The sequence below is a fragment of the Micromys minutus genome, assembly GCF_963924665.1.
Source record: "Micromys minutus genome assembly, chromosome: 2".
NCBI lineage: Eukaryota > Metazoa > Chordata > Mammalia > Rodentia > Muridae > Micromys > Micromys minutus.
Window position 1 is genome coordinate 51,692,788 of NC_137971.1, and position 19,508 is coordinate 51,712,295.

At 54.2% G+C, this 19,508-nt stretch overlaps 1 protein-coding gene across 3 annotated transcripts; it reads right to left on the reverse strand.

Moving 5' to 3' along the window:
- Nucleotides 1-573: 573 nt before the first annotated feature.
- On the reverse strand, nt 574-19,268 carry ATG2A (autophagy related 2A). 3 transcript variants are annotated; one of them, XM_080913451.1, is made up of 40 exons: nt 19,034-19,268; nt 16,515-16,677; nt 16,281-16,433; nt 16,029-16,131; nt 15,552-15,786; nt 14,877-14,973; nt 14,636-14,797; nt 14,394-14,534; nt 13,463-13,700; nt 13,231-13,378; nt 13,058-13,150; nt 12,589-12,744; nt 12,250-12,493; nt 12,035-12,131; nt 11,789-11,948; nt 11,129-11,271; nt 10,892-11,007; nt 10,631-10,788; nt 10,108-10,258; nt 9,800-9,993; nt 9,635-9,715; nt 9,279-9,385; nt 9,089-9,181; nt 8,276-8,346; nt 8,104-8,180; nt 7,563-7,727; nt 7,290-7,419; nt 6,995-7,209; nt 6,411-6,619; nt 6,066-6,201; nt 5,125-5,328; nt 4,886-4,987; nt 4,719-4,800; nt 4,497-4,629; nt 4,341-4,413; nt 4,150-4,232; nt 3,779-3,900; nt 2,663-2,817; nt 1,349-1,501; nt 574-1,268 (listed from the first exon to the last, which is right to left on the reverse strand). In XM_080913451.1, the coding sequence occupies exons 1-40, from the start codon at nt 19,202-19,204 to the stop codon at nt 1,032-1,034; spliced, it is 5,751 nt and encodes a 1,916-aa protein (XP_080769577.1). In that variant the 5' UTR covers nt 19,205-19,268; the 3' UTR covers nt 574-1,031. The 3 variants fall into 3 exon arrangements, with proteins under 3 accessions (XP_080769577.1, XP_080769576.1, XP_080769575.1); XM_080913450.1 differs by having other exon boundaries at nt 7,557-7,727; XM_080913449.1 differs by having other exon boundaries at nt 7,557-7,727; nt 9,089-9,199.
- Nucleotides 19,269-19,508: the final 240 nt, after the last annotated feature.

The window sequence follows — 19,508 nt, forward strand, 5'->3', positions numbered from 1 at the left end:
TAGGGTGGCTCCCTTGTGAATGATGTATGTGGGATGGGGGCAACAGGCATCTTTGGGACAAGACAGCATTGTCCCAGCATAAGACATTCACTGAAAAATGGTGGAAATAGCTTCCAGGGGGCCTGGGACTCAACTTTCCAGAGTGGGACACTCCTGGACACAGTTTTGACTGGCAGACTTAACAGGTGTTGCCTTAGGCCACAATTCAGAGCTTCTCAGGAGAGGCCAGAAGCTCTGCTTCATCAAAAATAAGCCTAGATTCTGGAGTCTGACAGTTATAGAACCAAGAAATGGGGTTTGATGCAGGCTCCCGGGGATGCCTCCTCTGGAATTGCCAGGCGACCCCCCCACCCCACAGCTTCACTTGGAAGTAGTGCCAAGATGGCAGCACCCAGGATAGCAGGATAGCAGGAACATTTAGCCCAAAGTGGAATTGGGAGGCTGGTTTGCATCAGAAGACTGAGGGTGAAGTGTGGTGCCTCCTAGTGGCAACAGGTGGGTACTGCGTGCAGAGGTGGGAACAAGTCAAGACTGGGGCCTCACAGGTACAGAGGACCTGGAAGAGGCCTGCGCTGGCGGTGGGCAAGTTTATTCCACTTCATGCAGACACTGACCCACACGCTCAGAGATTTAGAAAATACACTGACCCACATGGCATCTATCCCCCACCTCCCCATGAGACACGGAGAGACACTTGGCTGAGTGGGGTCCATGGGTCCAAAAGCCTCCATCCTCATTCTGGAACAAGGCAGCAATATGGGCCCAGGTAGCAGGGAGGAGCAATGTCCTTTCTCCCCAGACGAAAGTGCACAGACAGGGCAGAGGCCCCAAAGCCGGGAGGCCCCCCTCTCTCGGCCAATTGGCAACAAGCAGGCTGGGCAGGTATCCTTCACAGTAGCCATTCTTTGAAGGACCTGGTGGCCTAGCTGTGGGTCACAGCAATCAGGAAAACAGGAAGCTGGTGGCACCACTGTGGCTGGCTGGACACAGTGGGCATGTTGGGACAGTGGGTGGATCTTAGGTGCCTGCAGTCAGTCCTGGGTCTCCTCCAATCGCCACTTGAGAGCATGGTCCTTATGTGCATCTGGCAGGATCTGGTTACGCATGCCCCCTAGCACGTTGGATGTTGCCTCTGTTGCTACGATTATTGGTTTTACCACGGTTGGAGGGAGCTGTCGAATCACTCCCCCCACGGCACCTGTCAGTCCTTTCTGCTCATGGCCCCTTGATGCCACATCACAGATGGTTTGAGCTGTATCCAGGATACCCTGTGGAGGTCAGAGGTCAGTGAGAATGAGGGGTGGGGGCGGGGGCACCCAGGAGTGGGTCTAGCTGTGGTGGTTCTCACCTCTCGAACAGCATCATAAGCCTTAGCCATGCCTTCCCGGAGGTCAGCAGGTTGTTGACCTCTGCGTTGTTTCCGTGAAGAACGCTTGTCTTGTAGGGATCGGGAGATGGGAGACGCAGGGGAAAGGATGTCATACACTGTTTCAGCTGTAGCCTGAAGGACACCAGAGTTGGATGACAGGTGGTCAAGCTCACATAGTAGCCTTTACCTTGCAGGCCAGCCTGTGGACCAGACCTCCTTTAACATAACTACTGCCTGTCCTGACCTTGCTTCCTCCCTCTCCTCTACCCCTTCATTACCTACCTCTGAGAATTTCCTTCTTAAATTTTTGTTAATTATTCATTTATTTTTATTTATATGTGATTCCATGTGAATGCAGTGCCTCTGGAGGCCAGAAGGGGGCACTGGGTCCTTTGGAGTCAGAGTTAGAGTCACCCTGTAAAGTGCTAAGAACTAAACCCCAGGTCTCTTCAAGAGCAGCATCAGCCTTAACTTCTGGGCTACCTCTCCACCTCTTCAAAGAACCTCCTTCCGGGGCTGGTAATATGGCTCCAAGGTCAGGGCAATTGCTGTGAGGTGACCTGAAATCAATCCCAACCCCAAAGACCTACATGGTGGAGAGGACTGAGTCTCCAAAACTGTCTGATCTCCAATACAAGCCATGGCACACACACAAAGAATAAATAAGCAAATAAAAGAAGAAAAAGAGGAGGAATCTTTTGGTGAGATAGCTGTGGAAAACTTTCTGTGGGCCTCACACCTAGGCTGCACATGCTGAGGCCTGCCTGAGCTGTCTAGTAGCCCACTAGAGGGCACCCCTGTACAGACAGACCCTAAGTTATTAAAACAAGACTGCCTTCTGCCCTCCACCCTTCTGGCCCTTGTGTTCTCTCCTCATTCCAAATGAAGCTCCCCACTGCAGACCACTGGAACTCTGCCCTTCCCTCTGAGGGCTGAGCTCAAAGCTTTCTGGATGCTGTGTTCCCACATGCTGCAGGCACACCCAGCCCTACCCTGGGACTCAACCACTCCCCTGAAGACCAGGGCTTTGGTAGGGGGTGGCCTCTGGGGCCCAGGAAAACACAGAACCTGAATGAACCACTGGGATGGTTTCTGCATCTGCTCACTCACACGCATCACAGGAAACTGGAGCACGAGCGTGGGCAGCCCTGACAGCCCAGAATGTACTTTTGGCCTCACCACGGAGCCTCCATGTCATGTGGGCTTTAACTACACCCAGCCTTTTCAAGTTCCAGCTTTCAGTGGAACTGTGGGGATGAGGGTGCCCTTTTACTGCCCCAGCCCTACACTCACCTGGATGGCCTGGACCAGCCTGTTGCTTAGTTCCAGAGCAGCAGAGGCTGTGGATGACCCAAAGGAGGCAGCCCCCCGCTGCAGCCCCCGAATGAGGCGCCCATCTTTCCTGTACTGCTCAATGGGTAGCCACAGCAGGTCCCGGAAGCCTTGGACTGGAGGACAGGATTATCAGAGATGCCAAGCTTGCCCTGGCCTTTCTTCTCTGCCCAAGGACTTTCCCCCTTCCCCAGTTTCTTTTCTTTTCTTTCTTTTTTCTTCCTTTCTATTCTTGAGACAGGGTTTCTCTGTGTAACCACCCTGGCTGTCCTGGAACTCACTCTGTAGAATAAGCTGGCCTTGAACTCACAGAGAGCTTCCTGTCCCTGACTCCCGAGTGCTGGGACTAAAGGCTTGTGTTACCAGTGCCTGGTGCTAATCCAATTTCTTTTCCCTTAACTTTTTAAAAAACACAATCTTGCTAAGTAGCTTCCCCTGGCCAAGCCTAGCCCCTATTCAGGTTACTTTTATATTCTTGAACTAAAAAGCAATTTTCTTGCCTCTGCTTTCCCAGTGCTTGGATTCCAGACGCATGGCACAGTACCTGGCATCCAAGTGCAATTTCAAAAGTCCCTGTACTTGACCGTACACCTGGCTGTGATGCCAGCCTAGGCTACATAAGATGCTCAAAAAATAAAACAGGGTGCCAGTGGCCTGTAATCCCAGCACTTAGGAGGCAGAGGCAGGTGGACTCTGTGAGTCCCAGAATAGTGAGTTTCAAGTCATAGCTACATAGTGAGACTCTAGTTTTAAAAATAATAAAATAGGAGAGCTAGTAAGATAGCTCAGCAGGTAGAGGTGCTTGCCACCGGGTCTGCTGACCCAGGTTCAATACTGAGGCGTTGCAGAGAGCGAGGAGAGAATTAAGACTCATAAACAGTTCTCTGACTCCAATACTCTATGGCATGCATGCACCCACGTGTACACATGATACACATGTGTAAATGGAATTATTTCAAACAGGATAGTCTTCCTTTGGAACCCTCCCACTTTTGGGAGCTTTCCTTACTTCCCTTGATCTGTATTTGTTCTGTAAAAAATTCTAACCAAACAGAGTTCTCAAAGCCAGACACTCACAGAGTTGTACCACCGAATGCATGGGGCCCACGCCTCCCAGCAGACCAGGCAACTGGTTCTTACGGATGTCCTGCAGCCATTCATTGAGGGCATAGCTGAGCACCTTGTCTACACCCAGGAGCCTGGAAGGTAGAGGCAAAGGACAAGATGGAGGAGAGTCACACACTGAGGGCTCAGGGCAGTATGACTAGGTATTTCTAAGACAAGAAGTGTAAGTCCCAGGGTCTTACCCAGTGCTGTGGAGCAACAAAAGCCTACTATAGAGGAGAACCAAGCCCTGAGAATAGTGAGGATTTGGCCAAGGTCATACAACCCATGAGAAACCACAGAGGGAAGGCTGTAGACTCTCCCCAAAAGGGCTAGGAGCTCACCCATGCCGGCAGCAGAGTCTCTTGAGCTTCAGCTCAGAGCAGTTGAGCTGGGCCAGGCCAATTAGGAGTCCCATGAAAGTGCCCTGTTGGGAGGGAGAAGAGGGTGTGTGGCCATGTTTTGGGGTACACAGAGTCCTGGTCCTAGACATTGGACCTAGAGAATGCTCACACAGCCTGAGAGAGCCACTCACCACCTGGTCCACAGTGACATGCTTGCCATGGTAATCCAGGCAGATGGGAACCTCAGATGTGAAGCGGAACTCCCTGAAGAGGAAAGAAGGGAAAGGAGAACCTTTGCTCTCTGCCCAGGTCTGCAGACAGTCTGAACCAGAGCCCCTCTACCCTACCTGAAGTATATGGGCTGTTGGTCAGAGGAGCTGTGGCCACTGCCTGGTGCTTCCTGTGGGCTGCTAGTTGTCTCTGTGCCCTCAGACTGCCCTTCCTGTGGGCTGCTGGGCCGGCTCTGGGTCTCTTGGTGAGCTGCAGGAACAAAGGTCACAGATTAAGGATGGAACAGAAGATGTGGGGCAGCCAGGATCTAGACTCCCCTCCCTGGCCAGGTTGCTCACCCTCAAAAGTGTCCCCTGGTACCATGGGATTGATGCTGGCTGCTAGGCTGGTGAAAAAGTCCTTGAGGAAGAAGAGGGCATCCTGTAGAGAGAGTTGTGGGTCAGACCCAGGGCCTGGCAATGGGGAAGGGCTCACACTGGGGCTCTGCCTTTGACCATCTCCTCACCTGGTCCACATTGAGCCTCAGAGGCATCATGGAGACTCGAAGACAGCACTCCGGCCCTCCTATGCTGCTGCTGGGAGCCACATGCAGTGCCTTGATGGTAAGCTAAGGGCAGAGGATAAACCAGGTGTCTGCTGAGCCTTGGGGAACCCATTCCTGACTACCATCAACGCTGACCTCCAGACACACACCTTCAGGGGGGCTATGGGAAAGAGGCTACCCACACCCAGGTGCACTCTCACCATGTTGGAGTGTGTGCGCCGTGGCAGCCGCTCGCTTGTGTGCAAATGAAGGAACTTGTTGATCTTGGAGGTGGCCAGCCGGTCTCGGATCTCTAGCTCCTGAACGATGAGCACCTGGCGGGACAGTGGCCGCTCATCCAGCTCCTGGTCTAGGCCCCCAGCTATGGTTGACTCTTCTGGGTACACTTCATGTTGGAAGCTCACCTGCGGGTGGATGAGGCTTAAGCTGGGAACCAAGTCCACAAGGTATGGGGAGGTCTGGCTGAGGTCCCTTTCCTCCCAGAGAATCTTCCTGTCCTGTCCCACCCCATGGGTGGGAAATGCTTGGGTGCTGACACAGCTGAACCTATTGCTACCTATCTAGCTGTACTGAACTTGGCCGGCCCAAAGCCTCCCACAGCCTCTGCTCCACGGAAAGAGCAGATGCCACCTTGTCAGATACTGCTGAGGCTCTGTCCATACCTCACTGGTCTCTAAGTGCCTTCTCTCTGCCCAGGATGGCCCCAGCCTTTCTAAACCGTGCCCCATAGCCACAGTGTGGCATGCTCTGTGCTGTCCTACAGGGGCCTTGACTTGCTCACTGAGACTCACTGGCTCCCACCCTGCAGGCCCCCACCTGTCTGATCAAGCTTCTTTCTGAATGCTTCTGGCTCCTACCTGCTAGGATGCAGTCTCTGGAGCCCTCCCTACTCCCAACAGCCTTGTGTGCTCTGTCATCTGTCTTCATGTTTCCTCAGCACAACGTAGGTTGCTCTAAGCAACTCAAACCCTTTGGACTACTCTCTTACTTACGTATGACACAGTATTGAACCTGTGGCTCCCACTATCCAATCCCCCCGGGGTTTGTCTTTATCACACCTTACTGCCTGATGCTAGCTAGCATGGTCTCTCTCCCTAGAGCCTCACTTCTGTGTTCTGTGTTCACCCCGTTAGCCACTCACTTTGCTGAGCTGGATCTCCATGAGGACCTGGTGTTGCCGCCCCATGCCACCCTGGGTACGCCAGGAGTTCTGGGGCCGGTTGGGACCAGAGGAGCGAGAAGGTGAGACCCTAGGGCCTGTGAGGCCTACTCTTGCTCTGTGAAAAAGATACAAGAGGACAAGCTGATTCTCAGAAAACATCTGCTATCTATAGCCTCAGCAGCCTGGGGTAGGAGACCCTTGGGGTGAGGAAGAATTCAGGGTCAAGTAGCTGATGCATGAGGCTTGAGGTACCAGCTGCTGGAGGCAACAGCTAGGCTAGGCCCAGGTTCTAATCCCACCAGCTGCTACCTACATGCCTCTAACCTGTAAGTGGGGTGAAGTCCAAAGTCTCTACCCCCATAAAGGTGCCAGATGAAGGAGACCTCCCGCAGTACCACACGGCTGCTGGGCACTGGGAAGTGGGCAGGTGCTCGTAGCAGGTCCGTGCTTCCCAGGGGCTGGGAGAAGTGCCCATCGTGTACGATGATGGGGCCTGGATGCAGCTGTGTCACGATGGGCTCCCCGTCTCGGGGCTGCCAGGAAAGAGCCGAGCAAAGACATGACAACATGTTCAGTCAGCCCCAGCACCTGCCTTGATGTCTCCCCACCACACCTTTTAACAAAAAAAATGGCCCTCCCAGACTACTAGCCCAGTGCCTGTGTCTGAGTGGTCTATCTAGGAGTCTCTTGCTGGGCCTGTTATCTAAAGCTTCAGGGTGCTTGGACACTGATCCCACCAGCCTTCATAGTTACATGGCCCTCCCTTCTGCTAACTGGCCCCTGTCTCTGTATTGTGTCTCTTCCTCTGGACTGTTCCATCTGTTCCTTCAAGTCAAGAGCCAAGACTGCTTCTCCTACCCGAGAGCTCTAGCCACCCGAACATCCAGAACTCCCATCCCAACACACACCGCAATGCCTAGGCCAGGGGCGTCAAGGATGCAGAACTCATCACTGTCCATGGTGTCTCCATCCCCTTCCTCTTCTTTTTCATGTTCCTTTGCCTTAGAACAGGACCCCAAGGTATGAGAAGGACCCCCAGGAGGAGGCAAAGGGGCCTGGGCCCCACTCCGTTCACCTGGGAACAGATAGACGGAGACGGGAGAGGCCTGAGGAAGTGGGCCACCTGTAGGAGAAAGAGGCCAGTGTGAGATGTGACTGAGGGAACCTGCTTGGGCCTGCTATCCCTAGAGCACCCTCACTGACCCGATGACTGGGCCAGCTCCCGCAGGCTACGCCGTTCAGTGTCCAGAAGGGCATCAGTCAGGTCTCGCTGGTTGATGAGGGCTGTCTCCACTGGTAGGCATGAGGGCAGGGAGGCAGGGCTCTCTGAAAGCTGAGTCAGGAAAGGAAAGGGGCAGGAGTGAGCACCAGAGGGAGGGGTAGCTCCAGGGCTCCTCCAACCCAGGATTTGTGTATATGTAAAGAGAGGGGCCTGGCCAAGCTCTGGTAGCCTATGTGGCCAGGCCTCACCTGTACCTTCTGGCCAGCGATCTCCGTAGGGCTGGGGGGCCGGGGTGGAGGGTGCAGGTCACCGGAGCTGGTTACATACTGGAGCAGGTTGACCAGCAGGGCACAAGAGTCAGCACAGCTGTGCACATGCACCACATTGTTGGAACAGCGCAGCTCGAACAGTGGCTGGCTCTGTGGGTGGTGGGCATGACATCGGCACAGGAGCCACCACAAACCAGGCTCCCCTTCCTATGGGGCATCTCAGCTGTCTTCCTTTGTCTGGTCAGCTGAGGCAGTACCTCACTGCCCAAATATGTAGACATGCTGGATAACTGATGAAGTAACGCTCACCCACCCATCCCTGCCCAACTGCAGCCTAGTAATGTGGGCTCCACAGTGGCTGTCTCCCTGGGCCACCTCTGTCCTGCCTCAGGTGCCATCTGTTGCCCTCAGTGGGTTGGAAGGACACTCACTGGGATGTGGCCCTTCCCTGGAGTAACACTAGCGGCAACCCGGCAAGGCAAGGGCACACTGTGACAGCCACAATTCTCCTGACCCTCACACTTACCAGTCTGCCTTCAGTGCTGCCCTTCCAGGTTTTGATTACAAGCTCCAGGAGGTCAATGTCCAGGACACAGACATAATCTGAGGTAGAGAGCAGAAGAAAGGTTTTCACAGTCTCTGTCGGCAGCTGGGTGTTACCCTCGGTGGTGGGGGAGCCGGACCCAGGCCCTGCCCACCTCGCCGCAGATCCAGGCTCTCCACCTCACACTTGTCAGACAGGTACAAAGCGGAGTCATCGAGGATGAACCTGGTGGGGAACAGGGCTGAGAAGGGCCCGGGAGCCACTGCAGGTGGCAGCTCAATGGTAGGTGGGCAAAGGGGGAGAAGGGGTCCTGGAGGTGATGGGCAGAGAAGGCCCAGTGCCTAGGAAGCTGCAGTCATGGGACCTTGTCAACCTCAGCACTGTCTCATGATGGACGTGGGGGCTGGGCTCCAGTGTGGAAGACCCAGCAGGCACTACTCACTCTCATTCTCTTACTGAACTTGTACTACTCAGTACCCTCCCCTCCTCCTACAGCACGTTTACACATCCATCCATCTATAGGGATGGAGCACAGGACCTTGCTTCCATCAGGTACATGGTCTAACTTGAGCTCTATCTCTTTCTACTTTTTAAAACAGTCTTACTAAATTGTCCAGGCAGGATTCTCTAGCTTCAGCTTCGTAAGGATCACGTAACTACTCTACCACTACCAGCTTTTAAAATTAGGTTCACAGTAGGCATAGTGCTCCCCTTCCTTTCTAATGCCGTGTGGAGCTGAACCCCAGGCTGGGTTTCATTTAGTTATGCACACATGCTAGCTTCCCATTCTTCTGTATGCTTTGCAGAGCTCCCAGAGTGAGATTACAAGCTGATTCTGGGTGGAAGTGGAGACAACTCACATCCTGAGGACATATGAGAACAGGGGCTCTGGGTAGACAGGCAGCAGGAAGTCAGCTGTAGCCCAGCTGGGAGTGGGATGGACCAGGCCTAGGGGCAGCCTGCATACCTGAGCAGAAAGGTAGATGTATCCATGACAATGTTGCTGGAGAGGGTGAAGGTCTCAGCAGTGATGAGGACACGCACAGGGAGGTAGACGGGCCTGACAGGGAGACTTGGGCTGGAGCAGGTTTCTTACATGTAAGGTTGACCCCTGACCCTGCTTCCCCTAGCCCCACCCCCACCCCTCTGCCTAGTACCTGTAGTCCACAGCACAGGAGAAGAGGTGTGTGTGCAGAACAGTGATGACTGTTGGGGGCAGGTAGCCCAGCACAGGGTCATCCAGTACATCCAAGAAGTCCAAAAGCTGCATAGGCCAGAGGGAAGGGAAGGAGAGGGTATAGTAAAGACAGAGTGAGCTCCTCAAATACCTTCCTGTCTAGACCCTGTCCTGGCTGGCACCCCACCTGTTGCCCACCAGCTGTCTTCCACACCCCTTGTCAGGAGCTCTGGCCAGCCCATATTTTTCACACTGGCCTCCTCAGCCCATGTTTGACCTGTTTGCCCAAATCAGTTTGGAGTCACAGGACGTGACTTCCCAGGAACCACTGCTCACCTGGGAGTGCCAGCTCTGCTCAGGAGGGGCCATGTAGTGGCGTAGAGTGGCTTTGTGCAGCCGTATTGTCACCAAAAATTCCTGGGTAGGGAAGTGCAGTTAGTCAGGTGGAAGCCCAGCGCCAGTGTGCAGAGGAGGAGGTCATGAGCACACAGGAACCTGTACCTTGACATTCTTGTGGGGATCCAGGTGGATGCGGACAGCTGCAGACAGCATGGGGGGACCCTGGCCCTTTCGGCCCAAGGTTCCCCGCTCAGTCACCCCTTCCTCTGATGGGTAGATGGTTGGAACCAGCTGAGCTGGGGGAGCAAAGCTGGGCACTTCCAAGTGAGTGGGCAGCAGGTAATCCTCAATGGCCGCTGAGAAAAAAATCCTGTGAGCCCCGTTGAGGCTGCTGACCACCCCACTCACGGCCCACAGCCCTTCTAAAGCCTCCCTGCCCGCCTTCATCTACGCTGCAGTGGCCCCCACACCTCGATGGTAGAGTGTTGCCTTTTCAGCTTCCAGGCAGAAGTAGCCAAGCCCTGGTTGGCCACGGTACTGGGCTACGCTGAAGATGGTGCCTTGCTCCACGTCTAGTACCAGCTCCCCGTGAGAGACATCCAGCCGCTTCCCTGTCTCATCCTGCAGGTGTGCACATGCTCAGTTTCACTGCTGCATCCAGCATCCCAGGGACAGGGGCCTCTTAACATGCTGGCCTGAGGCAGCCCCAGTTCCTTCCAGATATCAGAGGTCTGCACCATGTGCTTCTTACTGAAGGGGAAGAACCCAGCTGTACTGGGACCCCTCAAGCTCTACAGAGAAAAGGCTGGGAAGTGGCTGACAGCCATGAGCGTGGATGGGCAGTCTGAATGGGAAGCAGACTGTGGCAATGGGTGCTGCTGGCCCTTTAAGCTTTCTGCTCTTCTGGTTCCTAACTTGAAGCTGGCAGGCTTGTGTGGCTCTACAAGAGGAACTCTCTGGAATTGGAAGCTCACCTGCTCTGGCCTGCCTCACCTTAGCCTCACAGAGTGCAGTGATCCGACCTTTCACCACTGTCACCAGTGTAGAGAAGGTACTCTGTGACTGACGATGGGAAGATTCCGGGGCAGGAGTCTGGGGGGCACCTGATGCCATCGAGAAGAACTGGGTGTCTTCTTCATCGGAATCTGAGTCTGAGTAAATAGATGGCTGATAGGAAGGAGATGTGGAGGGAAGGCCCTGCCCCGCCCAGACCTGCACTACCCCTTCCTACCCAGCCAATGGTTCTCCTTATACCTAGTTTGAAGGCTGACTTGCACATCTTAAACCCAGAAGAGCCAGGCGGCCGAGCAGCAGTGGTGGATGTGGGAAGCAGGTCTGCAGGCTCCCACATGAGCAGATCATTGTTGATCCTGACAGGAGAGCAGCAGCAGCAGCAGAGGTCAGAGGACAAGATCCAGCCCAGCCCCGCCCAGCCCAGCCCCGTCCCGTCCCGCCCCGCCCCGCCCCGTCCCGCCCAGCCCATCTGGCTACCTGTTGTAGATGCTCTCATAGACCTCCTTGCTGGGCAGGAAGATGTGAGCACTGGGCATTATCACATCCAGAGTAAAGCGGGACAGAGCCAGTGTCTGGCTCTGGAATGTCCGCATCTCCTCAGGGTCTCCAGGGATCACCATCTAAACAGGTGAGAAAAGTCAGCCAAGAGACTTGTTCCAGCCTGTTTCTAGCTTCAGAATTGAAGATTTTGGCATCCATCCATCCATCCATCCAAGCCTTTCTCTTTCAGGGTGAGTTATATTTATCTGGGACAGAGTACCCACAAATTTCCTCCCTACCCTAAAGACTTCATGAATGTGAATCCCTATAATCTTCACAATAGCCTTCAAGACAGAAATTTCAGGAGGAAACACACAGCCATCAGGCAGTGGGGCATGTCTAGGAAGCCAGGTGTCCTGCCCTGGGCCATTCACTACCTCACACTTAGCCCTTGCACCCATCAACTTCAGAGGAGGATCCTGATCTTGGTCCTGCAGGGCCTATTCTTGTGAACTTCCCTCCCCACCCCTGGGCAGGGATCAATGCTTCAGAGTCCCTTGTTACTCAGAATAGAAGATACTCCTTTCAGCAACAGGACCCTTGCCACAGCTCAGACCAATAAATGGCACCCACAGTGGGAAAGTCGGGGAGCCTTACCTCCTCAGTTTCATACATGGTCCTCTTGGAGGAGAAAGGCGAGGGCTCAGGCTGCTGTAGCTCACATGGACTTTCGGTGGACAGCTCTAGATCTCGGCCTTTCTCAGAGGCTGTCTCCCACTGTGTGCCACTGGACTGGGGGTTCAGGGTCACAACTACCCTGCCAGGACACAGGCCTATTGGTGCCCTGCCAAAAACACCAATTGACTTCCCCTCCCCAGCCACCTCTTCCAGGACTTCACTTACTGAGGTAGGAAGTATTTGGCCTCAGTGCTCCTGGGATCCAGAGCTTTGGAGACCCGCAGGCAGGGGACAGGTGGCTTCTCTCCATCTTCGTAGAATCCTGGAGGGGACAGGAAGGACAAGGCCTTGCTGCTGTCTCTCCTTTTCCTTAACATTGCTCACCTAGGATCACGTCATTGTCCCTGGACCCACCCCAGCTCTTTCCTGGACACTCTTACCTTGCAGGTCTGAACAAGTAAGTTCAAAGCGGGTAGGAGCTGGGGGGCCAGGCCCACTGTTGAGCTCGGAGTGGAACTGAGGCTCACTCAGCTCCAGTCGTAGCTGCTCAGCTCGCACAGCCTGGCCAGCCCAAGGGTCCCGCTGAGGCCGCAGGTCTGGGATGGGGAAGTGTAGCCTCAGGGTGGCCCGGGGTGCTGAGAGACGAAACACTGTCTGCTGCTCAGTGGCCTGTGGGGGCTCTGTCTGTGGAAGGGCTGGAGGTCAGAGCTGCCACAGGGGACTGACAGAGCTTAAGTGCTTCCTTCCCACCCCAGCATAGAACCAGCAGGGCATCTCACTAGTAGGCCAGCAGGTGGCTCAGAGGGTGTAGTGATTTGATGGAGCAAGGCAGCAAGGCGGTCCAGGGACCCCAGCTCCACATCAGCTTGGAAGTTGGCCAGGTCCAGTGACAGTTCTGAGTGACAATGGCAGGCAGTGGAGCGCCGGGACCGGCTCTAGTTAGGGGTAATGTGAATAGGTCAGCAAGGGTTGCCGGTCTGAATAACAGGATAGGAAGCAGCTTCCATAAACCAAAGTTTCTAGGCTTCCCAATGGTAGGAGCCACAGCAGGGACAGCCACTACACCCAGATTATGCTGGCTTATACAACAAAAGCTATAAACACTTGGCTTGTCAACCTTAGTGGTTCAGCAGAGACAGGGAAAGAGAAAGCAGGCCACAATAACATCAAGGTCAGAATGGGGACAGACATGCAAGAGCCCCTGAAGAAAGGTGCAGTGTGGCTAGGGCAGCCAGCACTCTGGCTTACCTTGAGTACCCGGCGAAGGGTTTGTGTGTGGCGCAGATGGGCGCAGGGTCGAGCTGAGGCTTCAGAACCAAAGTGACTGGGGAAGCTCAGGATCTGCAAGGGAAACACAAGGCAAACAACGTCAAACTGGCCCTGACACCCACCCGAACCCCATGCCCTTCCTCTGTCCTCACCTCTGTGTACTCTGGCTCTGAGGTGGCCCTGGGCCACAGGCACTCCAGCACCTCCAGCTGTCCGAAGTGCACATCTGTGCTGCTTGTCCTCCGGCTGTGGCCACCGGCACGCAGCTCCCAAGACACCTGTACGGCTGTGCCCGTTAATCTGTGGGCAAGAATACAGGCTTCAGGGGGTGGGTTGTGGGCTTTGGGTACCCCTGTAAGTACCTGACTCGGGCGTGGTGTGTACCGGACATGGCTACAAGGACAGGCCCTCTGGAAGCGCGGCCGGAGGTGGGAGAAGTCTCGGGAACCAAATGGCCCATCTTTGGCAGCATCGAACTCAGCAAAAAAGTGGGTGTTGAGGTCAGGTGGTCCTGAAGATGGGGAAGCTGTCTGGAGCAAGGTCAGGCTCAAACCTCCTAAGGTCACCTTCACCAGTGAGTCAGGCCGCATAGTGTCCAGAAGGGGAGTTGGAGCCGTCTTGCCTGAGGGAACAGACGTTTCGATAGGGGCCTCTTGGTATCTTAGTGGAGTTACAGTTGGCCACTGAGCAGGGGGATGAAGAAACCTTGGCTAGGCTGGTCATAGTGGAACACGCCTTTAATCCCAGCACTTGGGAGGCAGAGACAGGCATATCTCTGAGTTCCAGGACAGCCAGGACTACATAGAAAAACCCTATCTCAAAAAAAGTATAAAGGTTTGTTTTGTTTTGTCTTAAGGAGAAGAAATAATAAAGTCTGGCTAAGTTGGATCTTGGATGCCAAGTCTATTGTATCACATGGGTCTGGATGGGGAGGTTCATCAGGGTGACACCAAATTTTTCTTGTGTGCCAGACCTTGGGACAGGCTGTTTAATCCTCTGAAAGTGCTAGAAGGATCAATTGATATGAAGCATTCATACTAGTCTTTGACCTACATACTTAACCTACTAACTAAAACACACAGCCTGGTCTCACTATGCTTGTTCTGTAGAAAGGGGAACTGGGTCTAAAAGCACTCGCTATGCCAGACTATATTATTACTGCCTCACCAGCTTCCACTGAGTTAGGACCACACTCCCACTGATGGTGGGTCTGCAGGCATGGCTGGGGCCTCCTGCTTACATCCACCCACTGTCTTGAGGTTCCTTCCACATTTTGTTCCTAAAATAAGCGTATCTATGAGAGTCAGTGACTTACCACCTGAGTGGGTTGGGGTTGAGGGCCGGTGGAAGGCCGTGTTGCTGTGAACAGAGGAGCTCAGGTCTACACTGTACACAGAGAGCTCAGAGACACCTGATGTCACACTGCTTGTGAGGCCAGCCATGGAGAAGAAGAGGTCTGGTGATGAGGTGAGGAATAGTCAGAAACAGACAGGTTTGGCCCCTTAGCTTTTGCACTGACACAAACTATCCCTCAATTTGAAAGGGCCTGGCACCCACCTGTACTGTCCAAATTGAGGGGGGTGGTGATGGGGTGCAGGCTGAGGGACTCAGCCACAGCACCCGCCTGCAGCTGCTGGTTCAGATCTTGCTCAATGAGCCACAAGTCTTCAGCACCAAGTGGGCGGCTCTTGTTCAGCTTGTCAGCCAGGCCTCCTGGATCTGTAGGGAAGATGTTTCAGTACCGCCTGCCTGCTTATCTGCCTGCCCCTGTCTGCTACCCAGTGCCCAGCAGCCTCACCTGCAAGGTTGATGGCACCGAGCAGTTTTTGGAGCTGCTGGAGCTGACGCGGGGTCAAGAGCAGGTGCAGGGATCCCAGTTGTCCTGACACCTCCAACTGAGGACCAAGTGGACAGCCATGGAGCCTTTATATGCCACCCAGCCCAAGAAAGGCAACCCACCTGCCTGTACCCTGGGGACACTACTTGGAATGCTAAACTTGCTACCAAGCAGTTGAATGGTCTTGGCCAACTTGACCTTACAGAGTCTGTTTTTCCAGTGCCAAGAAGATAGTAATCTTCACTGTAAGAACCAGAGTTACTCTGTAGCCTAGGCTGGAGATGAACTGAAGTCAACCATCTGTTAGGCTCCCAATTGCTGGGATTATAGGCATGATCTGCCATACCTGGCTCTTCCCCACTGGGGCCTGGTGTCAGTCAACACTTCTGGGAATAGATCTATCAGGGGTCAAACTTTTCTTTTTCAAGATTTGCTTATTTTACTATTGTTTTATTTCTTATATGTATTTATTTAGTACACTGTAGTTGTCCTCAGACACACCAGAAGAAGGCACTGGATTCCATTACAGATGGCTGTGAGCCACCATGTGGTTGCTGGAAATTAAACTCAGGACCTCTGGAAAAGCAGTCAGTGCTCTTAACCAATGAACTATCTCTTCAGCCCCATGAGACTCACCTTGGGGCCTGGGAAGGCCTCATTCTGCTTCAGCTTCACCATGAGCTCCATGTACCCTGTGCAGCTGCCGATCTGCAAAGGTGGCTTTGGCGGGTCCACCTGGGAGGGCAGCTCTTCAAAGTATAGGCAGACCCCAGTCAGCTGCAGCAGCTTGTGCAAGAAGGCAGGTGGCTGGTGCACGTCCACAGGTGGTGCCTGGCTTGGGTCCCGCACTGCTTCGTCACAGTACTCCAGTCTGGAGGGTGACAACCCCAGGCTAGAAGCCCCCTCTTCAAACTGTCCCAGCAACATGGGACTGAGTCACCTGGCTTCCATCTTGGAGACTCAACTAGTCTTTGGCTCTCTGAATCTCAAAGTTCTTACGATCTTCCCAAATCTTCCCAATGCCCAAGCCACTGGACCCTGTCTCTTCCTAGGAGCCTGGCTAGGAGATACGGTAGAAGCATTTGTCTTCTGCCATTCCCCTGTACTCCTCACCTCTGCACTCGGACCTCCACAGCCACACTCCGATCCTCATCACCAAGGGAATGCTCCACCCTCACAACAGTGTTCAGGAAAGTCACTTTGATCCTCCGGAGCACTGCAGGAGGAAGGGTGTCTAGAGTTAGGTGGGACAAACAAGGCAAGTTCCTGCTAGACTGGGTAGAAAGGTGGCCACCACACTAGAAAGATCCCTGTCCTACAGACTTGGAGGACCCAAGAACAGATGAGCAGCAGGGGCCTGCTCACCAGTCTCAATGGTCTGTGCAAACATTTCCAGCCCCTCCAGGGGCTGTGGTGGTTCTGAGGGCTCTGGCAACCCTTCCCGAAGGCACTCCTGAGCAAGCTGCAGGCTTGTGGTCATGCATGAGGCCCAACTCTGAGAGTCCGCAGCCCCCGGTCCTGTGGGAAGGAGTAAGGACTCAGGATAAAAAGACTCAGACATCTCCTGGGCCCACTCTGAGCAACTTACCCTGCTCTCACCTGAACCCTGGCGGGGCTGCAGGATAAGCTGAAGGCCTGACACACACACGGTGCAGTGGTCAGTGAGAAGTGCAGCCCAGGGGACAGCCACCTCGATGGAGCTCACGAAGCCTTCCACGAGTTCCAGCGGTGACTCCATTGACCTCAAAACCTCGTTCACAGACTGGATAAGAGGCAAGGTAAATCAGCTCACCAAGACTCCAAATATGGCTGCTTTCCACAGTCTTGCACGGCCACTCTCTTGGAGAGCACAGTTGGCCTGGTCATCCTTTATGCTATTTACAAGGCTTTCCCTTAGGCTCCGGCCTGTTTTCATCTCACCAGCAAACCCTTTGGGCCAGCTAAAGTTTCCTTCTTATGTTTGGTTCCAATTTACTGCCGGGTGTGGTGGCCCACATGCCTTTAGTCCCAGTACTCAGGAAGCGTAGGTAGGTGGATTGTCTCAAGATCTAGGCCAGCCTGGTATACAGTCAGTTGAGTGCTTGCCCAACAGAGTACAACTGGATGTGGCGAGACTCACCTGCAATCCCAGCACTAGGGAAGCAGAGGCCAGAAGATCATAAGGTCAAAGCTGTATATTTTGAGCTAGAGGCTAACCTGGGCTACGTGATATGTGGGATTCTGAATACCTTCTATGTGGCAACCAGAGGCTACAGGGATAGATAATAAATGCCTTCACCTCCCAGCCTGGCTAGGTTGTAGCCAGGGTCTCAGAATGCCAGGATCTGATTCAGAGTCAGCAAGTACCAGGAAGGGGTTAGTAGAGCCTTCATCTAACCTAGCAGCACCTGGCAATGAGACAGGTGAATGAAGAGCCAACAGCCAGGAATAGGACGGTGGCCCATTCCGGGCATGAGAACAAGAGAGACCTAGTCAAGGGGGCAACAAGCAATGCATGCTCATCAGGTAAGCAGAGAGTTCAAGGGTGTCATGTCCAGGATTGACCCAAGGCCAAATGGACCCTGAGTCCTAGACCCACAGTAGAGTTATACATTCAAGACAGGATGGACATGTGCTAGGGTTGTGTCCCTGTCTTTCTGGGAGTGCCTAAGGCCATTAATCACTGTCTTCTCCCTGTGAACCCAGGTGCTCTGGGTAGTACTCCGTAAACATCTGCTGGGCCCATGAATAAACAAACACAGCCAGAGCAAGTAGAAGTTGAGTCAAAATTCCTCATCCATGGATGGAGAAACTGAGGCCTAGGCACTTGTCTTAGTCACTTCAGATACCATGAAAACTGAGGCTAGGACCCAGGGCTTGATTGCCACCTCAGCTTGGTCCCTGCTTTCAGAGCTCTCAAGGTAGGGCTGCAGGGTGAAGAGCTGAGAGGGGCGGGCTTAAGTGAGATGCATGTGGGTCAGGGGAGAGGCTAGAAAACAGCCAGTGCCCAGGACTCTCCCCAAAACGGAGCAAAAGAGTGGACTGGGAAGGCATTCTGGTTGAAAACAAAAAGGGGGAGCCCAGATGTTGGATATTTTTCTAAGCAGCCTAAGAGGTGGAGGTCAGACAGCTCCTATACCAGGCCACTAGGAAATGCCATCATCTTTTCAACCCATATTTGTTCCCAAAGGCATGGCTCCCCTCTGGCTGAGTGAAGCTGCAGGCCCACAGCTAGAATAAAGCCCTGCTAAATGCCTACTCTGCTGCTCTGGAGCTAGAAGGATGACCCCACACCAGCCCTAAGCTGGTGCCTCTAATTGGTGGTTCCTTGGCTACTCCCCAGTCATCAGCTGTGAGTCAATGCCCCTCACTTGCCACCCCATTCTCCTGCCTGACTCTATACCCTAGGCCTCAGATCATGTAAGCATCATCTCCAGCGTCTCTTCCCATCCCCCACCCTCAACTAGCCCGAAGCTAAACCTCTATACCTTTCCTGGAGGGCTGCCCCTCCAGGTCGCTTTGCCAGAGATCAAGCCCGTCCCTAAATCCAAGGTAGGCCCCTCCCACTCTCCCAAAAGCAGGAAGTAAAGAGAAGCAACAGTCACACGAGGTGTGGATCAACACAGTAGGCAGTGACGCTGTTATTGACATCCACATCCGGGGGCGATCTCCTCCCCTTATGCCTAGGATCATCGGGGTGAGGAGGTCAGGACACATCTTTCTACAGGTGCCCCTGGCAGGGATCTTAACACCCTCAAAGCCTCCCCTGACTAACTACCTCATTTCCAACTCTGTCACTGCCGAGCTCCCCACAACGTCTCTCTGCTCCCCTTCAAAACTACCGGGAATCCCCTTACCCAACCAGCTCCCCCAAATTCCGTGTAATGATGGTGGCATTCTTTTGGCAAGTAACATCTCACTTCCAAGTCTGTCTCTCTTAGAGAAGTGAAGACAGGGACTCCTCTCCTAGCTTCTGGTTAAGAGGTGAAGAACCAGCCAAGGGGCCTGGCGAAGGCTTGTCGAGACCCACTGCCCTCTCCAAACAGTGTCTGTCCTCCAGCCCAAACCTTCCGCGAGGACCCTTCGGTGGCCCGTGCTCCCTCTCTCAGTACCATCCGGCCTCTGCTGTGCCTCCTCACCCAGGTTTCCAAGTGAATATCCCGCAGGGCAACGCTGCCCTTGTACAAATCCAAGCTGAGCTGGTCCAGGCTGAGGTTCTCCTGAAAGAAGTGACCCAAGTAGTGCTGTAGCAAGTAGCGGCAGACACGCTCTTTCACACAGTTCGACCATGGCCACAGCCATCGTGACATCTCGGGGACCGCCGGGCCCGGGCCGCTTCCGCTGGCCGACAGCCGGCGATCTCCGTCCGGCTGCGCTGTTCACTAGAGCCCCCGGTTCGCCCCGCCGCTTCTCTCAGCGCCAGGCCGCGCCCCCCGGACGCCCAACCACGCCCCCACGCTCACTGCCATTGGTCATTGCGAAGGGCGAGGCCCACTGATTGGCCGCGGGAGGCGGAGCCTTGAGGAGCGAAAAAGGGACTGGGCTGTTTGCGAGATGAAAAGCTCCCAATCGTAGTTTACGCTTGCGCATAAATTCTGAGTGGGAGGACCTTTA

What these genes read in the sequence shown, in the direction of transcription:
- ATG2A (XM_080913449.1), bottom strand. Translation starts at nt 19,204, where the DNA reads ATGTCACGATGGCTGTGGCCATGGTCGAACTGTGTGAAAGAGCGTGTC. An exon ending in GCAGCCCCGCCAGGGTTCAG is followed by an intron (nt 16,434 to 16,514) that starts GTGAGAGCAGGG and finishes TCCTTCCCACAG; the next exon opens with GACCGGGGGCTGCGGACTCT. An exon ending in GCATTCGGTGGTACAACTCT is followed by an intron (nt 2,818 to 3,778) that starts GTGAGTGTCTGG and finishes CCTGTCCTCCAG; the next exon opens with TCCAAGGCTTCCGGGACCTG.